This window comes from Pteropus medius, unplaced genomic scaffold, assembly GCF_902729225.1.
Source record: "Pteropus medius unplaced genomic scaffold, Ma_sr-lr_union100, whole genome shotgun sequence".
Taxonomy (NCBI): Eukaryota; Metazoa; Chordata; class Mammalia; order Chiroptera; family Pteropodidae; genus Pteropus; species Pteropus medius.
The window spans coordinates 13,638,175-13,657,849 of NW_024352784.1; the positions used below are offsets into that span (position 1 = coordinate 13,638,175).

The 19,675-nt window shown below is 35.1% G+C and overlaps 1 protein-coding gene and 1 long non-coding RNA gene across 5 annotated transcripts in view; one reads left to right on the forward strand and one right to left on the reverse strand.

Moving 5' to 3' along the window:
• Positions 1–4,188: 4,188 nt before the first annotated feature.
• On the reverse strand, positions 4,189–8,284 carry LOC120590446 (uncharacterized). Of its 2 annotated transcripts, XR_005649723.1 has the most exons (3): positions 8,066–8,284; positions 7,383–7,623; positions 4,189–7,063 (listed from the first exon to the last, which is right to left on the reverse strand). It is a non-coding gene; the product is annotated as an uncharacterized LOC120590446 (long non-coding RNA). The 2 variants fall into 2 exon arrangements; XR_005649722.1 differs by having other exon boundaries at positions 4,189–7,623.
• A 13-nt stretch (positions 8,285–8,297) lies between these two features.
• HIKESHI (heat shock protein nuclear import factor hikeshi) overlaps positions 8,298–19,675 on the forward strand; it is a 32,911-nt gene continuing 21,533 nt past the window's right edge. Inside the window, exons 1-3 of one of the 3 annotated variants that reach the window (XM_039848266.1) lie at positions 8,353–8,527; positions 9,091–9,256; positions 11,995–12,232. In XM_039848266.1, coding sequence (XP_039704200.1) covers positions 12,082–12,232 — 151 coding nt within the window. In that variant the 5' untranslated portion in view covers positions 8,353–8,527; positions 9,091–9,256; positions 11,995–12,081. Of the gene's footprint in view, positions 8,528–9,090; positions 9,257–11,994; positions 12,233–19,675 lie in introns of all 3 variants that reach the window. The other 2 variants (XM_039848265.1, XR_005649720.1) reach the window with 2 other exon arrangements.

Genomic DNA, 19,675 nt, shown 5'->3' on the forward strand with positions numbered 1-19,675 from the left:
TTTAAAATTTTAGACTTTTAACAGTGGTTTAATAACCTATCTATCTTTACAGTTAAATATTATTGTCATTCGATTTACAACTTGACCATTAGAAATCTTAGTGAAAGATACTATCATTTGAGTAAGGGAGGATAGGACATAGAAGCTTAAATATAGTGCGATGGGAAAAAAGAAAAATGAAAGAAATGGGGAATATGTCCATACAATGAGTTAGTGTTCTCTTTTCTAGAAGGGTATATCGATTAAGAGAAATAAGTAGATTGAAGAGGTCATAGGGTTGAGAGTAGTCGGTTGTTTTGTCCCAAACATACATAACGTGTTTTGCTTATATTTATGGACAAGAAACAGCAAAAATGAAATTGAGATAAAAATCCCCAAAATGGACCAAAGATCACATGTGGAGGTGTTAACCTGAAGCAGAGAGAATGAAGAGAACCTAGGTGATCACAAAGATATAAGGTAGGTAAAATGAAGGGGTCATGGTAAAATACAGAAGATTGGATTTTGTCAAGTTTTTATGTTCATGAGCTCTTTTCTATAAATCCATACATTTCCATTGAACATATCATTATTTAGTACCTTTTTGGATATGTTAATTCTGATTTATCGCTCATAAAATTTTGATTAACATCCAGCCTTTGTGGACCTCTCAGTTTATTTCCTTAGGCTCATTTGTCAGAATTAGTTACTGAATGAAAGTATTTTTATTAAGGTTGTACCAAATTCACTTGTTCCAATAATATACGTTAGTGCCCATTTCAGTGTGGTTTTTAGTTCCTGTGTTTATCTGTAGACAGGTCAGCATACTTTTTCTGTAAACAGCAAAGACGAAATATTTTAGGCTTTATGAGCTGTATAATCTGTCATATCAACTCGCTACTATAGCACAAAAGCAGCTATAATATGTAATGCAATGGGCCTGGATGTGTTCCAATAAAACTAATTATAAAAACGCAGTGGGCCATATTCAGCCCACAAACTGCGTCTTGCTAACCCTTCCTGTGGATATGAGCTATTAAAGAACCCTTAAGGAGCCCCTAAGATTACTGAAAATTTAGTTCAACCAAATAAAAAGATTACCAAAGACAATGAAACAAGCTGTTCTGAGTTAAAACAATACATGATATACTAAGACCACCAGACTTCAGATTTTGGAATTACCAGAGAATACTTATTTTAAAATCATTCCTTATTCTCCATTTCAGTTATCACCTAATGTACTGCACAACTTATTTGGTTTGTTTTATTTCTCCTTCCACTGGGATGTAGGCTTTATAAGGGTGTATTTATTTTGTTTGACATAAAACCCCAGGATCTAGAATGGTTCTTTGCACATAGTAGGTACTCAATATTTGTCGAATGAATGAAACACAAAACATGCCAATCACAAAAATGAGTGAGCAGTAAGAAAATACTAAGACAAGGATTTGAAAAGGGAACAAATAGAACTTTTAGAAATGAAAAATATGATTGACAAACAGTGGATGGGCTACACTAGACACAGGTGAATATAAATTAGTAACTGGAAGAGATAGATCCTAACAAACTGTGGCGTAGAGAATCATGGAAATAGAGAATATGAGAAGAACTATAGGGGATAAGATGAAAAGGTCTAATATCATTGGAGATCCAGGAAAAAAAATGAAAGGCAGTGTTTGGAGAATCATTTTACTCGCTACTATGATATCTAAGGGTAACATGGGTGTGTGTGACAGAGCTAGGAGATAGCTGGTGGTTCTGGCATCTTCATATCTCCCACTTCCATTGCAGTCACTAATACACCTGTTGCTTCAGTCTCTACCAAACCCAGAATTTCACCCTGATCTGTATTGCTTCCTGAAAAAAAAAAAAGCCTTACAGTTTACTGAAGTTGGACAAAGGGCCAACTGATGCTATATCCCTTTTGTAGCCACCTGTGGTGAGGCAATGTGCTCACAGGACAGCAGGTTCTTCCAAGGCTGTTGCAGCACAATTTGAAGGACAAGATGTGGAAGTCCCTGGGTGGTTTTGTTTCTGAATAATGGGAACCAAGGATTGGCATCCCTATACTGTCTTACCCAGGGCCGATGCTTGATCTAAACTCCTTCTCCCAGTCATTTTCCACGAGTACTCCAGTGCTGTAATAAGCCATGAGTTCTCCATTTAATTTCACATTTTCTTCCTGGATTAGAATTGCACTTTGGATTGTGAGGGCACTTTTGAAAGTGCACACTTAGCTCACCAGGACTAATAACTCCTAAATGGAGGTGTTAAGCACTATGACATTTGTCCATGCAGGCCAAGATCATGCTTATTGCCCCCAAGGGAGCCAAAGTCATGATACATGGCAGAGCATGGTTAAAGATCACAGAATTCTTGTCTATGGATTTCAAAACGAAGCCTTTCTGGAGCCCCCTGTGCCTCATGGACCCCTCAACTAGCTCTTTGGGAAAGAAATGTACAATAACTCAAGAGGAACAGGATAGTTTCGTTTCTAGTTCTGAAGGAAGGGTCAGCTTCTTAAGTTGCAGGGCCCAATGCAAAATGAAAATGTAAGCCTCTTGTTTCAAAAGCAGGGAAAAGGTACCTTTAAAAATACTGAAATATAAAGCTTTTTCCTTCTGTTGATTTTTCCCCCCTCAACTTACGGTATTTTCAAATTTGCTTTTTAATGGTAGTCTAGAGAAAAAATTATATGTTAGCATGAATTTTTCCATCTTCATATTGTATAATGACAGCTATCAATGCAAACAAAAGCATTTAACTCCTATGCAGAATCACTGATACTATATAATTGGTATTTTGTAGCTTATACATTCATGTGTATTTTGTTCTTATCAGTACAGTGGTAATATGGACAAAAGTAACTCATCTTTATTTCACTTCTTGATGCCACACATTCTGCCAACATTCTCTGCATTTGACTTAACTATGTGTAAAGACAAATTGAAAGAAAAAACTATTGGTTGCCTTATCTTTCTCTTCTGTGTCATCATCTTCAGTGTAAGTAGCTGGTTAATGTAAGGAAGTAACATAAGCAAGATTGTTTTTCCTTGCTTATGTTCCTTCGTTTTCTTAAAATGCCCTGTTGTCTTTGTTAAACCAAGTTCTGGTTAAAACTGACATTACTCTTGCCTATTCAGTTCTAGATGTAACAGGCTTTACCTTTGCACTTGTTTGAATCTTACTGAAAATTCCACACATTATGGGTCCAGTGGAATTCTGTGCTCAGGGGAATCATGGATGTTATATGTGAACAGAAAGGCAAGGAACAGTGGAAGTGCATACTGCATGTTCCCCCTCTTCACACGCATACTCCATTGTCTCACTGGACTTTACTTACAAAATATAAGATCAAAGATAAAATTATTAAGAATGTGAAGTTGGGAACAGCAGAGCATTAAACCAAGTATGGAGTCTTTCTGGGTTCAGTGCCCTGTACAGGTCACATGCCCATGAAACTGACCATGCCTGGGGCTGACCTGAGGTCCTGTGCCTTCCTGTTCCCAGCAGCTACATCTGGCACTTAAATCTTTGTTAACAGGTTCTCATTTCTTTTCTAAACTTTAGTCTTGTTATCTGTCTCTTCCTAGCTCTATCTTGATTTCTTTGCTTCATTAAGTAAAATGAATAGGACAATTCTCTCCACCTGTTCCCCTTCTCCCCACATTTGCCCCCAAAATAAAAACAATTAAATGTTTCACTAACAGGAAATAGGGGAGAAGCTAGAAGCCATGTTATTCTCTGTGGGTAGGGGAACTGAGTCTGAAATTTATGAGGAATAGTAGGAAGGTGGTTTCTGTTGCAGAGATGAGAAGTACGATTAGGTCTCAAGGCATTCAGAAGGGAAAAAAATTGGCTAAGAAAAGACTGGGATGTCGCTTTGGGTGTATCATCCTACTACACAATATTAGAAAAGGACTCGATAGAAATTAGATAATTTTAAAGTTGCTTAAGCCAGTGCCTGAGAAGGTCTAAAGAACTAATAGTCACCTTGTCCAGAAATGCTTAAAGAATTAAAATGCTCAGTGGAGGCAAAGGAGAGAGTCATTCAGCTCAACTGCGTCTTCAAGCTTGGTTGAAGTATTATCTAAGACAGTAATTTTTAAACTTTAAAAAATGTACCCCACAGTAAGAAATAGACTACATATATTATATCCCAATCTCACACACATATACAGAACTGAAAAAAAAAGGTCCACAAAACAATACACTGATCATGTTTAATGTATTAAACTATTTTTTTTTTTTGCAATGCAGTTGTGACATAATTAATTTCACAACCTAACAATAGTTCTCAACCTGCAGTTTGAAACACACTGATCTACGGGAAAGGAGTCTAGATGGCTTTTACCAAGGAGACTGGAAACAGGATTCACACTGTCAGAAATACAAGACTATGTAAAAAATGCTACATGGTCTCTTTAACCACAGCACTGTTAAGTTTGTAACTTTCCCTACTTTATCATCTGTGGTTTTTCCCTGTTGTGATTTGTAAAAATGACCTTAGTTTTGAAATTCAACAGTTGTTATTTTGTGGTTATTTTTTGATGCAGAGCAAAACTTCAGATGAATGAAAGCAGACTCATTTCACCTTCCCTTGCTTCATTTACCCCAGGGTCGATGCGAAGTGTAAAAAGTTGAGTGATTTCTGTTACATTTTGTGTAATGAGTGATGAGGGAGTGGTATTTGTGTTTAATTCTAAAACTATTAAATTGTGATTTGTCAGAAAATCACCGATTGTGAGAAATATATAGTACTGTATTGGCCATTATTTGATTTTTTTTAATTTGATGCAAAATTACTGTTTAAACTGCTATGATTTTGCATAAAAAAGGTTTAGTTTATCTTTCTGAAAGACTGGGAGTTAAGCCTTAATAAGCCCGGTTTTGAGTAAGTATTCAACCTATGTAAGTATTCTGCACTGTTTCCCTCCAATTCCCAAGTACAACTGGCTGCAATGGTGTTGGTAACTCTTGGAAGTCAAAACCCTTTGTGAAAGGCCTCCAAAAAAATAATTTCTTATCTTTGCCTTAAAATATGAGCTCCTAGTAATCAGGAGAGAATTCACTTATACATTTTATTGGCCAGGTGTACAAAGCATTGCATTACTTAGGCCCCTGTATAAACCTGTGCCATGTAATGGTTCCCAAATGCTGGGCTGTGGAAGAATGAGTTATTTCGAGAGCATAAGACAGATCTCTGAGTCCCATCCTGTGAGATTTGAATTCAGTATTCTTTAAAAAGTTTGTCCAGATGATTCTAAAGGACAGATTAAGTTTATCTTGGCTCAGCCCAGCACGACCTTCCAGTCATTTGAAACTTTCTCATTGTGGGTAACTACTGCTTCCCAAATTCATGTTCAAGGCTACTGGTGGGAGTGGTGGAGATTACTTCTGCTGTCTGTAGGGTCACCTGTGTGTCAAGGATTTAGCATTCTGTCCTAGGTCCCTAGATCTGGGCTTCATTCAGCTTCCTGCCAGGACTCTTCTCTATGGCCTTGCTCTCTAGTCTTCTGGGCTACAACCAAGGCCAGGACATTTAAGAGAGACAGCTGCAAACAGATCAGGACTTGACACGAACTGTTCAAGGCCTAACATAGACTGAGGGTCTCGCTCTTCTTCCTGGCCAGAGCCCCTCACTGGCTGACCCTCTTTCCTTTGGTGGCCTTATGATGTATTGGAACTTACATGTATTGGAACTATCTGAAGGGCTTGTTAAATCACACTGCTGTGCCCCATCTCAGCGTGTCTGATTCAGTAGGTTTGGGGTGGGGGCAGAGAATTTGCATTTTAACAAGTTCCTAGGTCCCTTGGTGCTGCTGGCCCAGTGCTATTGAATTTTCAATAGTAATAGCTATATTTTTAGTTGAGTACTAATGATTTTATTCCTTACCATGTATTATGCGAAGTTCCTTAGCCAGCTCTCAATTCATTGAATAATATTGCTATCTAAGAGAAGGAATAACTAATTATCAGACAGGTTATGGAAAGCTTTCTGAAGAAAATATTCAAGCCAGTTGGTAGGATGTGTAAGAAACGGCCAAGTGAATATGACGGCAGATTAAACAATCTGTGTAAGCAGAGAAAGGTTGAAAAGCATGCGTTGCTCAGAGAATCAAAAGTATGGTTAAGGTATGTAAAGGAAAAAATCTGGTCTCCCTTTCCTGTTTATCCTTTACTCTCACACCACTACCACATTCACAACACTTATGACCCAGATGTATGGGGGCGTTTTTCCCAGGTGAGTGTCCCATATTTTGACTCAATTCTAACACTACCCACCTGGAGATAGCATCAAATCTCACAGGTTAAAGGCTCAGTCCCACAGACAGGCCCTCACTTCAGATGCCAACTGCAAGTAGTAGGTACTCAGGTTACTTACTCCTTTGGTCCAACATGGCTACAAATCAGAAGTTCCCATGACCTTCTCTTGCTTGAATTAGATTATTTACTAGAACAGCTCAGAGAACTCAGGGAAACACTTGCATACATTTACCAGTTTATTAAAGGATACGATAAAGGATACAAATGAACAGCCAGATGAAGAAATACATAAGGCAAGGTCTGAGAGGGTCCCAAGTGCAGGAGCATCTGTCCTCTCAGAGTTCACCCTTCTGGTTCATAGATGTGTTCACTAACCTGGAAGCTCTCCAAATCCCATACTATTGGATTTTATGGAAGCTTCCTCATGTAGGCATGATCGGTTAACTCCATTTCCAGCTTTTTCCTCTCTCTGGAAGTGGGGGTGGGGTGGTTGACATACGAAGCTTCTGATCATGGCTTTGTCTTTTGATGACCAAGAGCTATATAGGAGCTATCCAGGAGCTCACTCAGAGTCACCTCAGAACAAAAGATGCTCCTAGTGCTCTTATCACTTAGGAATTTACAAGGGTTTCAGGGGCCCTGTGTCCGGAACAGGGGGACAGAGACCTATATATTTATTTCTTATTATTTCACAGGCGGTATGAAGACATGGGAAATTAGTCAAGAAAGGTAACTATGCTAAGTGCTAACATTTTATTAAGCTATCTATATTCTGGCTACTATGTCCTACTTTACATGTAAGAACCTTCATTATAACCTTATGATGTAGATACTATTATTATCCCATTTTACAGATGGGGAAAAGGAGGAATGAAAGTATTAGGTTAACTAGCCTAAGATTATATAGCTAATAAATGACAGAGATGGGCTCTGAACCCAGGTGGTTTGTCTGCCCCTCATGAGATGGTCTCATCATTAATGGTCTTTTTATTTTGAAGGTTCTTAGGTAGAAAGTTGGAGACATTGGTAGAAAGATCCTCTTCTATCTCTTCATCTTGGATTTGGCTATCTCAAAGGAGTATCTGAGATAAGATAGGTGGTCCAAGTTTATAAAGCCAGAATGGAGGCCAGAAGACAGTTCCAAACATTCTGATCTTCCACGTATAATCTGAGGTTGGGAGGACAGACCTGCTAATGGCTGGTAGACTAAACTCAGGTATTTCAAGTTGGTTAGAGATCCTCCTGGAGAGGATATTCTACCTTCCTATAGTAGAGAAAAGTGAATTGAAGCTCTGAAAAGTAGAATGAGTATTGGTGGCATTCAGCACTTGATGTCAGTTGTTGTGGCTTTTGTTTTTTGTTTCCTATGACCCTTTTCTGAAAATGACAATAGAAAAAAAGACATTTTACAATAAAACTCCCATTAATTAAGCACTGCCAGGCGTTCGTTATTCTAAGTGTGTGTGTGTGTGTGTGTGTGTGTGTGTGTGTATTAATTTAATCCTCACAGTAACCCTAGGAGAGAGGTACAATTAATATATTTTACATATGGGGACATTAAAGCACAAAGGTTATTATATAACTTGCTTACAGCGTTACAGTAAATTAGTGAAGGAAGCTAAGTGAAGCTGGAAAGAACTACAATAAGTAGAAAACAGATAGTTAAAAATTAGTGCTTCTGATCGACCTACTGTGTGACAAAAAGACCCGATCTGGATCGGGACCTGGATTCTGCCACCAAATCTTAGTGCCAGTGTAAAGATTTGGGGTTGGTCATTCTGGACAATTTCCTCAAGTACAACATGGAGATAATACCTACCTTATAGAGTTTTTGTAAGGATCTTGTGAAATGATGACTGTAAAAGCCCACTGTGAGAAACAACTCCTAGGATTGGATTCGGAAATCTGGGATCCGGAATACTAACCCCAACAGGGTCTCCCGGAAACCCGCGCAGAGCCCTCTGGGACTTGTAGTCTTGTACCGGCTCCTGCTCTCCTTTCCCCTTAATTGGGGAGGCTGATAGTAAGCCCCGGAAGTACTCGTCTCCTGAGAGGCGTGCTGGTTAGGGATGGGGGTCAGAGGTCACCGGGGCAGAAGGCGTTCCTGCCGCTAGTGAAGTCGCTATGTAGTGGGGTGGCCGGAGCCCTCCTGGCAGTTCTGGAAGGATCTTGGGCTCCACTAGCATAGTGGCCCCAGGACTTCTAGTTGCCGGCCCCTGGTCCCTGCCGGCTAAGCGGAGCCGCCGCCGCCATGTTTGGCTGCTTGGTGGCGGGAAGGCTGGTGAGGATGGGGCTGGGTGCTATCAGGAAGCGGGTAGGACACCGAGGGCAGAGCTCCGGGAAGAGGATGGTGCTTTGGTTCGAGGGATGCGGGGAAAACCCTCCACCCCCACTTCCCATGTCTACTTTCCAGCTGAGAGTGTGGAGGTGGAGAGGGACGCTGGGGTGCTCGTTCTCCTTTGCCCCCAGCTCTGTTCGGAGTCATTTGAGTAGTAGTTACATTAGCTGCCGTTTATCTAGTGTGTATTATATACTAGGCAGTGCACGCCTTTTGTCTCTTTCTCGATATTTCATCCTACTATCTTGAGTTAGTTGGCACCTCACATTTAACCCTCACAACTTGAGATGGTTATCATTCGATCCATTTTGCAGTTGAACTGAAGCTCAGTCGACACTATAAGTACTCTCCTAAGCTAGCTCATATAGTTAGTTAGATATAAATTTGGCATTTGAATCTGGTCTGTAGCGTACTGTTTCTCAAAGATTAAGGTGTTCGGGCAATGTGTATCTGCTGGGTCCTTTTGGAAGGGCCCTACTAAAAATGTGCTTAACGTTAATTTTAAGTTGACTGATAGAAACGCCTGAAACTTGTTTGACCATATCTAAGATGACACTTGAAGAATGTGAGCAGCGAGTTTCTTTATTGGTCAGAAAGATGATAACCTTCCTTGCCGGATTACTATAATTAAAGGAGATCAGCACTTGGAATTGTTCAAGAATAATCTGGAAGGTGAATTTTGCTTGCTTCCTTAGAAGCCATTTAGAAATCCATTTCAGACCTGACTCCTTTCACATGGATTTCTTTTTCTTTTTTCTCTCTGCTTTGTTAAATGTTGCAGCCCCCTCGTTGAATGATTTTTATAAGTTTTTGATAATGCGTTTTCTGTACACAATTCTAAGGAATCACAAAGATAAATTGGAGACACTGGCCTCATAAAGTTTATCGTTTGTCTCTTGAATGACTGGGAGGCCCCTTTTGGTAATGGTGAAAATTCCTAATACTGATGAAATAATTTTGAGTTGTCCTTGCTCTCCATAGAAAAAATGATCAGCCTGGGATGAGTGTGGGTCGGATTAATAAGTGTCATTAATGAGTGACATTTAAAACGTGTGTGTTTTCTTAAAGAATAAAAAACACTAAATGGAATCCATGTATATCTCATATTGACTAATTTGGAAGGAAGTTTAGATATAGTGATACCTGTATTTATCTAAAGCCTAATTTTAGTAATAGATATTCATTACTAAGAACTGCTTCAAGAGAAGACTTTTTTGGGGTGTTAAACTCTTTAATTCTGGGTGAGAACACGTTAATCAAAATGAAGGGCAGATAGACCTAGCAACATCTCAAAGCTTAACAACATTATCCTCTTCCTAGAAAACTCCACTTATCTAAAGTTATGACCTCAATTTTTATTCCTTGAACATTTTTTTCTTAAAAGCTATACCTTTTTTCTTAAGATTAGGAATTAGAGTGTCATAATGCAGATTTACAGACTGGTGCCTTATACAGAGTTGACATTTAAGAAGTATTTACTTTGCCATGTGATTATTTAAGATTTGTAAATGCCATAATTTTATGTGCCTTTTCAGATTATGTACATGCCAAAACCTGTGAAATTGAATTTAATACTAATATAGGCAATTTGGTTTGTATTTGTGTTCTTCCTTTGTTCCTCTATATTAAACCAGAGGGTTTTTAATTGGGTTGGAAAATTTCAGAAGAGAGAATCAGCTTGACTTTATGAACACTTATCCTTGGTCTCTTGGGAACAAATTTAGGGCAGTTGATATTACTTTATCACTAATATATAAATTCAGTTTCATAGCAGTATATTTTTCTTAAATGACTTTGTATTAGTTGATAGGATATTATAGAGGAAGAAAGTAAGCATTTTAGTAACAATCAACAAATATTAGGAAAGGAAAATTTGCATTCTAGGTAATAAGAATTGACTATTTTGAGTCTCCAAATACACTGGTAGTATTTCAGATTTGGTGGTTTGGTAACTAGAGAGGCAACAGCAATTAAAAAACAAAGCCAAAAATTCTCATGGAAGATAAGCTTTTGACAGCCTATTGACCATAGAGCACTCAGAATTGATACCTTTTTGCTAATGAATGTGGTATAGCCATTATCAATTATTTTCTAAAAGTGTAAAAAGGAATTTTGATGCAAGTAGATTTCTCAAACTTCAAAATGAGATGATTTCACTTTATAGCTTGTTCAGTTCTAGAACAGAAAATTAGATTATCAAATCTAATTTTGAGTCAAGAGGAAACTTTTAAAAGTTCCCACTTAGTACATTGAAGGTAGAATTTTTACATCTTATGTAGAGTCTGTTCTCATTATTTGCAGTAATTATGTTCTGTAAAGTTGCTGGGAACACTGAATTGGTAAATACTGAATCGTTGCCCCTAAGGGAAATACAGGGTTAGGTTCCTGCAAGCTTCTGATCGCATTTTTAAATCAGCCGATAGCACTGTAACTCATGTCTGAACGAAACTTAATATAACACCTATGTTCTCAATAAGGCACATAACAGCCTTGGGCTTAGGAACACTAGCCAGCATTTTAGCTTAGCCATTTTAAACGGTTAAATCACCAACAAAAAATACAGACAAACACGGCACTAAATAGACTGTGAAAAGGATACTTGTTTACAGTATGAGAGCTGAAACAAGAAGGCACAGTGTAGCTTTGTTCCACTTCAGCTGGGAACATGGGCATCAGGCAACTCATTTTTTTGCTGCTTTGAAAGTGCAATGAATAATGATTTGGGGGTTACAGATGTATTTTAGTGAGTAAGCAAATTAGCAAATATGGAATCTGCAAATAATGAAGGTCAACTATAATTACTTCTGGATTGCTTACCAGTGTTAATTGCCTGAGGTTCTTTACCTTCAGATTAGAAGATCAAGGTTTTGTGGTGTATTTTGAACAACCTTTCATTTTTTTATAGCATTCCAAAACTGTAGTTTACTTATGTAAGTAAAATCCTTGCAGGGCACTTCTGAAATAATTTAGTTATATTTTAAAAGATTAATTAAATCATTTTAAGGCTATAATTTTTGGATTCCCTATTCTAAATAATTTTTTAAGTTTTTAATTACAGTTGACCTACAATATTATGTTAGTTTCAGGTGTATAAGAAAGTGATTGGACATTTATTTAATTTATGAAGTGATTCCTCTAATAAGTCTAGTACCCATCTGACACCATACATAGTTATTACAATATTATTGACTGTATTTCCTTTGCTGTACTTTACAGTCCCTATTTTTATAAGATTCCCTGTTAACACTTGTATAGTTGGAAATTCCATAACTAAAATATCAGGTTAGCCCAACATTATACTTGTTATAATGACTGTAATTGACTCTACTTAGAAACAGCATATAGCAATACTCTAAGGGTTACAAAAAGTAGTCAAACTACTGAACTAAGATGGGTTTCTTATTTTCTAGGTGCAAACAGCTGCACATCAAGTGGCAGAAGATAAATTTGTTTTTGACTTGCCTGATTATGAAAATATCAACCATGTTGTAGTTTTTATGCTGGGAACAATTCCATTTCCTGAGGGAATGGGAGGATCTGTCTACTTTTCCTATCCTGATTCGAATGGAATGCCAGTATGGCAACTCCTAGGATTTGTCACAAATGGGAAACCAAGTGCGATCTTCAAAATTTCAGGTCTTAAATCTGGTAAGAATAATAAATTAAAATAGTTTCATAATTAAACTGGTTTTTATATAAAAGAATAGTGGCTTTTTAAAACTTTTTGTTTTTCTGGTTGCTAAAGTAATATATAAAATTTTTAAAATAATTAGATGATACTAAAACATTTCAAAAATACTAAGTGAAAGACCTCCTTAGCTCCTCATACTCCCATCCTCTGCCCCTAGAGAATACCACTCCCTGTTCTCTTCGTATGGCATATACCTTTGTAAAGGGATTTTTCTGAATTAGTGGGTATTTTAAAATAACGAGAAGAATCTTCTCATAATTTGTAATATGCATATCTAAGTTTTAAATAAACAGATAACCAAGTAGACTTATATAGGAAATAAAATGAGAGTTCTTTTTTCCTATAAAGATTTTTGAACATTTAGATTTGATTACCTCTTCAGTGTTCTGTTGTTTGTATTGACATTGGCAGATGTTAGACCTTACATAGACATAATCCTTGTTTTGATGCTTTGAGTTATCTTGTAAAGAAATATGAGAATGAAGCTAGGTACCATTTACTCTCATTGAATCTCTGGTTCTCCTTGAAAATCTAAATGAAAACAGACATGAATATGTTTAGAATGTAAATATACATTCTCTTAGAGATTGTAGACTATGAAGAAAAATTATATTTAGACAAATATTTATATATTTAACAAGCATTTGAGTATCTGCTGTGGAGATTTAAAGATAATGATTAAATTCTTGCCTGAGATAACTCATATTCTTATAATTCTGATAAATCTGTAGAACATTAATTAGAAGGGTATAAAGTAATAATGGATGTTTATAAAAACTGCTTAGAATAAGAAAGGAAGCAATTAACTCTTAATTAGATTGGGAAAAGTTTCCTGGAAAAGGTGATATTAGGACATCTTGAGAAGATTAGTAGTTAGCCTTTTGAGAGGCCTGTTGGGGCCTTCTTTTCTAGGTAGAAGAAATATGGGTATAATGATGAAAGTTTGAAAGTGTGGTGTGCTCAGAATGGCACAAGGCAGGGTATATATAATGGTAAGATAGGCAGGCATGGATCATAAAAAGCTTTGTATGTCACACTGACTCATTCGAATTTAATAGATCACAATTTTTAACATGTTTAGATCACAGACCTACTTGAAAGTATTATAAAAAGTATGTGTAACATAATATAAACATAGAGTAAACACAATGTAAAAGCTTAACAATTTGTAAGTACTCTGAATCTCATTCATGTAACTTTCCCCAAAAAGAACTGTTCCTGTCAGTATAGAGGAGCCAGTAAACAATTTTAGGTAGGGGAATGATATCAAATTTTTTTAGTCTGAGGACTATGTGAAGAACTGGAGCAGTTCTGGGCAGATGATGGACTGGTTAGCTGCTATTATTTTGTGTAGTTGGACTTCTATGGGAAGAAATGGGAGAGAGCAATATTTAAATTAAAAACTGTTTAGAGTTGATGATAAATACTAATCTCTAGATTAAGAAGCAGGACAGATCTCTAGGGTCTTTCTCAATGAGATTATTTTTTATCCCTAAGGCATAACAAGCAGCATCATCTGGGAACTTGTTGGAAATGTATATTCTTGATAGGACTCTAGACAATACTGAATCAAACTGGATGGAGACCAATAGTTTGTATTTAAATAAGTTTCTTAAGTATTTGTGTTGCATGTTAAACTTTGAGAACCACTGCCCTAGTAGAGCATTTATTGTATGTAGTGAATTAATGTCAATCTCAAATCACTTTTTTTTTTTCGCTGTGGCTGTGCCTAATAATACTAAATAGATAATCTATAAGTAGAAAAGATATAAATAGACAATTCAATACATTCTAATGAAAATACTGGGCATAAATTATAAAGAGAAAGTAATAAAGGAACCAAGGAGAGAAGACAAGTCATTTATACCTGAACAGCAATTAGCTTAGCAGATATATCAAGAACATGAATAGAGGTCACAAATCAATAGATTAATATCTTCAAAGTACCAAGGAAAAATAAAATAACTGAAAACTGTCATTTTGAAATGAAGGAGAAATAAAAGTATTTTCAGATGGAGGTAGACTTTACCATTACTGAAATAATTACTAAAAGTACTTGTACTTAGAGGAGGAAATTGACTCAAGAATGCAGAAGATGCAAGACACAAAGTTAGCAAAGAAAGTGGTAAACATGTAGACAAATTGGGACAACCTGATTTTATAAAACAACATAATAAATAACTTAAATGCACAAGAATTAAATGCCGTACTAGAAAACAGTACATATGACAGGAAGGGTAGTGATCTGAGTTAAAGATTTCTGAGGTCCTATTGTTGAGAAAAAGGATAGTAATGTTGATTCTACTTTCAAGTAGTCCTGTTAGAATTTTAAGGAAAACTAAAAAAAAAGTGGGGGACGCATAGTATATTAAAAACAAAATAAGGAAATAATTTCAACTATATCAGTTATCAAAACAAATGTAAACAGAGTAAACTATCAGAGAAAACATTGGAGACCACAGGATGAATTTTTTTCTTTTAAGTCAGCAAACAAATATTTATATTTTTGTTTTTGAGTAATGGGTCTAAAATATTGTAACACAAGGAACCAAAAAAAAAAATCTGTCATAGGTATATTAATCTTAAGAAAACTTAGACTAAGGCAAAAGCATTATTAAAGATTAAGGGATTTATTCACTAGGAATGAGTTAATTCACTAAGAAGACTTAAATATTTCTAGGAAAAGGTAAATGTTATGAATTTGTGTGTATATAACTTCAAATATGTAAAGAAAAAATATTGACAAATATAAATGGACAGCCTTAATATTTTAATATATCTCTCAACATATCAGTAAATCTCAGTGAAGGAAGATTTGAATAAAAATTAACAAGCTTGAGCTAATGGAACCCTGCAACTAATTATTAGGTCATATACATTTTTAAGATCATACACATACACAGAACATTTGTTAAATTTCATCACTTACCAAGTCACAAAGCAAGCTGCAGCAAATGGTAGACAATATATAACTCAATGCAATGTAATTAAAAATCAAAAGAAAAAACCTTGTCATGTTTAGAAATTAATAAATATTTTAATTCATGAGTCATAGAAGAAATGATTATGGGAATTAAACTTCTACAGAAACCAAAACCAAATAAAACATCACATATCAAACTTTTTGAATGCAGGTAAAGTAGTACTAAAGAGTTTAATAGACTTAAATGCATATATGTGAAAAGAGAGCTTGAAATGAGTGAGCTAAATATTTAACATAAGCAACCCAAGAAAGTAGAAGAAAATGATAATTCTAAGAACAAATTAATGATAGCAAAGAAACAGAGGGTAATGAAATAAAAATCCGATTCTTTGAAAAGACATAAGATAATGAGCCACTGAAAAGATGTATTAGAGAAAAAGAAGGCACAAATAATGTTATTAAAAATTTAAAAATGGAAACGTAATTATAAATACAGTAGAGATTAACGTTTATGAGGAATTTTTTGCCACTACATTTGAGAATGACAGGAACAGATGAAATTGGCTATTTTCTAGAAAAATATCTTAAAACTGACTCAAGAATAAATTAAAATCCTGAATAGATATAATGTCAATAAAGATTTAAAATAAGTAGTTCAAAATACACCTCTCTCTTCCATGTGTAACTATCAGGCCCAGATAATTTTACAAAGTTCAACTAAACTTTTATGAAACAAATTGTTCTTATCTGTCAGAAAATAGGAAAAGAGGCAGAATTACGCAGTTTATATTTTGAAGCTATATAACCTTCATATCAAAAAGGACAAGGCCAATATGAGAGAAGAAATTGGCCTAAGCCACCTTTTTTTATTTTGAATTTTTACATCTGTATACATAAAAAAGTTACAAAGTAGATTCAACAAGGTATATTATTTTTAAAAACTTTATTGAAAAAATTCAAGCATATATAGAAGAAGACCAAGTAGAATATTGAACCTCTCTTTACTCATCACCCAGCTTCAAAAATGGCCTACTCATGGATAATATTATTTCATTTATATTCCCACTCATTTCTCCCTTATAGTATTTGGAAGTAGATTCCAGAATCACCACATGTAATTTGTAAATATGTTAATGTCTATAAAAGGCAAGGTCTTTTTTTAAAAAACGATAAAAACTGTCATCACAAAACCAAATGATAATTTCTTAATATTGAATATCTAATAAGTGTTCTGATTTCCAGAGGTCTCAGAAGTTTTGTTTATATATTATAAAGTGTTTAAATACTCTCAATCAGCATCTATGTAAGGTCCTTACATTCCAATTGGTTGATAGCTCTCTCAAGTGTCATTTATAAAAATCGAAGATTTAGTGTATTCTCTGTTCTCTATTTTCAGTAAATTAATTGGATTTAGAGATTTGATCAGATTTTATTTGAATTCATTTTTAAAATTTTTTGGCAGGATTATTATAGGCAGTGGTATGTTTTTTTGATTCAGAAGTACCTATATATAGTTCTCTCTGTGAAATTAGCAGCCATTTATATGCAGTGCCTAGATTTGTTAATTCAGTAAGGGTTCAACATGAGAATCTAATTCTATCATTTCATTTATGAGCTGTAAAGACCAATTGCATATCTACTATTTGGTTACCCAGGGATTGAATCATTAGGAAAGGCAGGATAAATGCTTGAATCTTTCTCTTTATATACCAATGTTTAAAAAAATGAGTTGATCCCTAACAATCCTCAGAAGTAATAAAAAAAATTTATGAAGAATTATAAAATCATGGATATCTTTGTGTGTATTTATTTACATGTATATGTTCTAACCATTGGTGTACTGTCAGGATACACTGGACCTAATTTTAATTTTTCACTTTCTTTTTTTGGCAGATACTGATATTTCATGACTTTTATCACGTCTTAGGAAATTTTAAAGAACAGAGAAAATTAACCTTTTTTTGGTTAATTAGCAATTTTAACAGCTTGATTGAGTTATATTGACATATAATAAACTGCACATATTTAAAGTGTACAGTTTGAAAATTTTGATATATGTATGTACCTGTAAAACCCTCACCACAATCAAGATAATGAACATATCCATCGCCCTTAAACATTTCCTAGTGCTTTTGCAATTCCCTTTTCTATCTTCTCCCCACCCTAGGCAACTACTGGTCTACTGTCTATCGCTATAAAAATACTTTGAATTTTCTACAGTTTTATCTAAATGAAATCATACAGTATGTACTCTTTTTTTGCCTGGCTGCTTTCACTCAGTATAATTATTTTTAGTGTCATTCATGTTGTATAGTGTATATGTGTAATTCCTTTTTATTGATAGGTAGTTTTCTATTGTTTGGATATACCACAATTTGTTTATTCACCTTTTGGTGGACATTTTAGGTTGTTCTAGTTTTGGTTCATAAAATCTGCTAGGACCATCTGTGTTCAAGTCTTTATATGGACATACTCTTTCATTTCTCTTAGCTAAATACCTAGGAGTGCAGTGGCTGGGTCATATGGTATTTGTATGTTAGACTTTTTTAGAAAATGCCAAACTGTTTTGCTACTAGTAGTATATTAGCTGGATCATATGGCACTTGTATGTTTAACTTTTCAAGAAACTGCCAAACTAATTTGCAATGCGGTAGTTCTATTTTACATTTCAACCAGTAATATATGAAAGTTCTAGTTCCCTCCATGACCTTGCCAATACTTGGTATGGTCAGTTTTAGGGATTCTAATAGGTGTGTATTGGTATCCAGTTGTGTTAAATTTGCCCTTCCCTAATGACTAATGATATTGAACATTTTTTCCACGTGCTTATTTGCTCTTGATATATCTTCCTTCGTGAAGTGTCTGTTCAGATCTTTTGCTACTTTTTAAATTGGGTTGTTTTCTTATTATTGCGTTTTGAAAGTTCTGTATATATTCTCAATAAAGTTGTAAGATGTGACTTGAAAAGATTTTTTTTCTAGCCTTTGGCTTGTCTTTTAACAGTGTCTTTTGTAGAGAGCAGAAGTTTTTGGTTTTGATGAAGCCCAGTTTTTCAGTTTGTTTTTTCTGGATTGTGCTTTTGGGTGTTGTGGCTAGGAAATTTTTGCCTAATGCAGGATCACAAAGGTTTGTTTTATAGTTTCAGATTTTACATTTATATCTGGAATCCAATTTCACGTTTTTGTATTTAGTGCAAAGTATGAATTGAAGTTCAATTTTATTTTTTTTCTGCAAATGGATATCAAACTGTTCAATACCATTTGTTGAAAGGAGGAACTGATGACACATTTTTCTGCATCCCATTATCAAGCATATTCACTTGGAAGCTCTTAAACTGCTCCATTTTAAAGTAAAATATAAACATATACAGATAAGTATTTATATGAATATTTATGTATTGACTTAAAAAGGAAAGAAACAAATAGATGTTATGGTATTTTTTTTTAACAAATTACTAGTTGAAAAACATGCTAGAAGATTAGATGGATACTGGTAAATATAGTAATGAGCAGTACAGGAAAAAGAGCAGCTAATTTAGGGAAAGAGGTAATATTTTTGGTTTTGGTTTGAGGAGCCTGTGGAACATGATAGCAGTGCCTTAAAAATAAAGTGGTAGGTTTTGCTGATATAGCAATAGGCTCGTAGTTGCTATTAACCTTTTGCATAGTGGGAAAGTGTAGGCTTATTTTGTACCCAGACTCATATGCATTGATTAATATTGGCTGTGAGCCAGTAGACCAGGACCCTTTGATTGTTTCTGGAGACATAGCAATTAAATTGTCAGTTGTCCTCACTTTGCCCTCTCTTCTTTTGCCCTAGCTTTGCCAACATTTTGAGTTTGAAAAGGGGTACATTTCTTTTTTGTTTATGATTATCACTATATTCCTTGCTGCAGATGCTTTCTCTCTCTCTTTCTTTTTCTTTCTTTCTTTTTTTCTTTCTTCTTCTCTTCCTCCTTCTCCTCCTCCTCCTTCTCTTCTTCCTCCTCCTCTTTTTTATTTGCATTGCTTTTGGCTGTCTTTTCCCTTTTCTCTTGTGACACTCAAAAAGTTGAGGGATGGGTATTCTGGGATCTTAAGATTCATCCAACCTGGAGGAAATTCAGCAATCAAAAATGAATTAATCTAACTGCTTTTGCCAAAACTTTAATAATAATAATTACTCAGTGAGATATGTTTTCTGTTGTAGAGTTAGATAAAATAGTCCAAAACCCAATTCCAGAGCAATACTTGATTTAGTACGGGCTAATGGATTTATTTCCATTATGATAATGACTAGGTTTTTTTCTTCTGCCTTTTAAAAAATAAATTTTCTCATCATTTCCATTATAACATGGCTATTGATAGTTTTATCTCTGAAAATTTCAAGGTGGTATTTGTAATGGGGAAAGCACAATGCTTTATGAAAGAAAAATAAAGCAGCTTAAAATATTTAGAGACTTAGTGCATTATCAACATTAAACAAATGATAACATGCT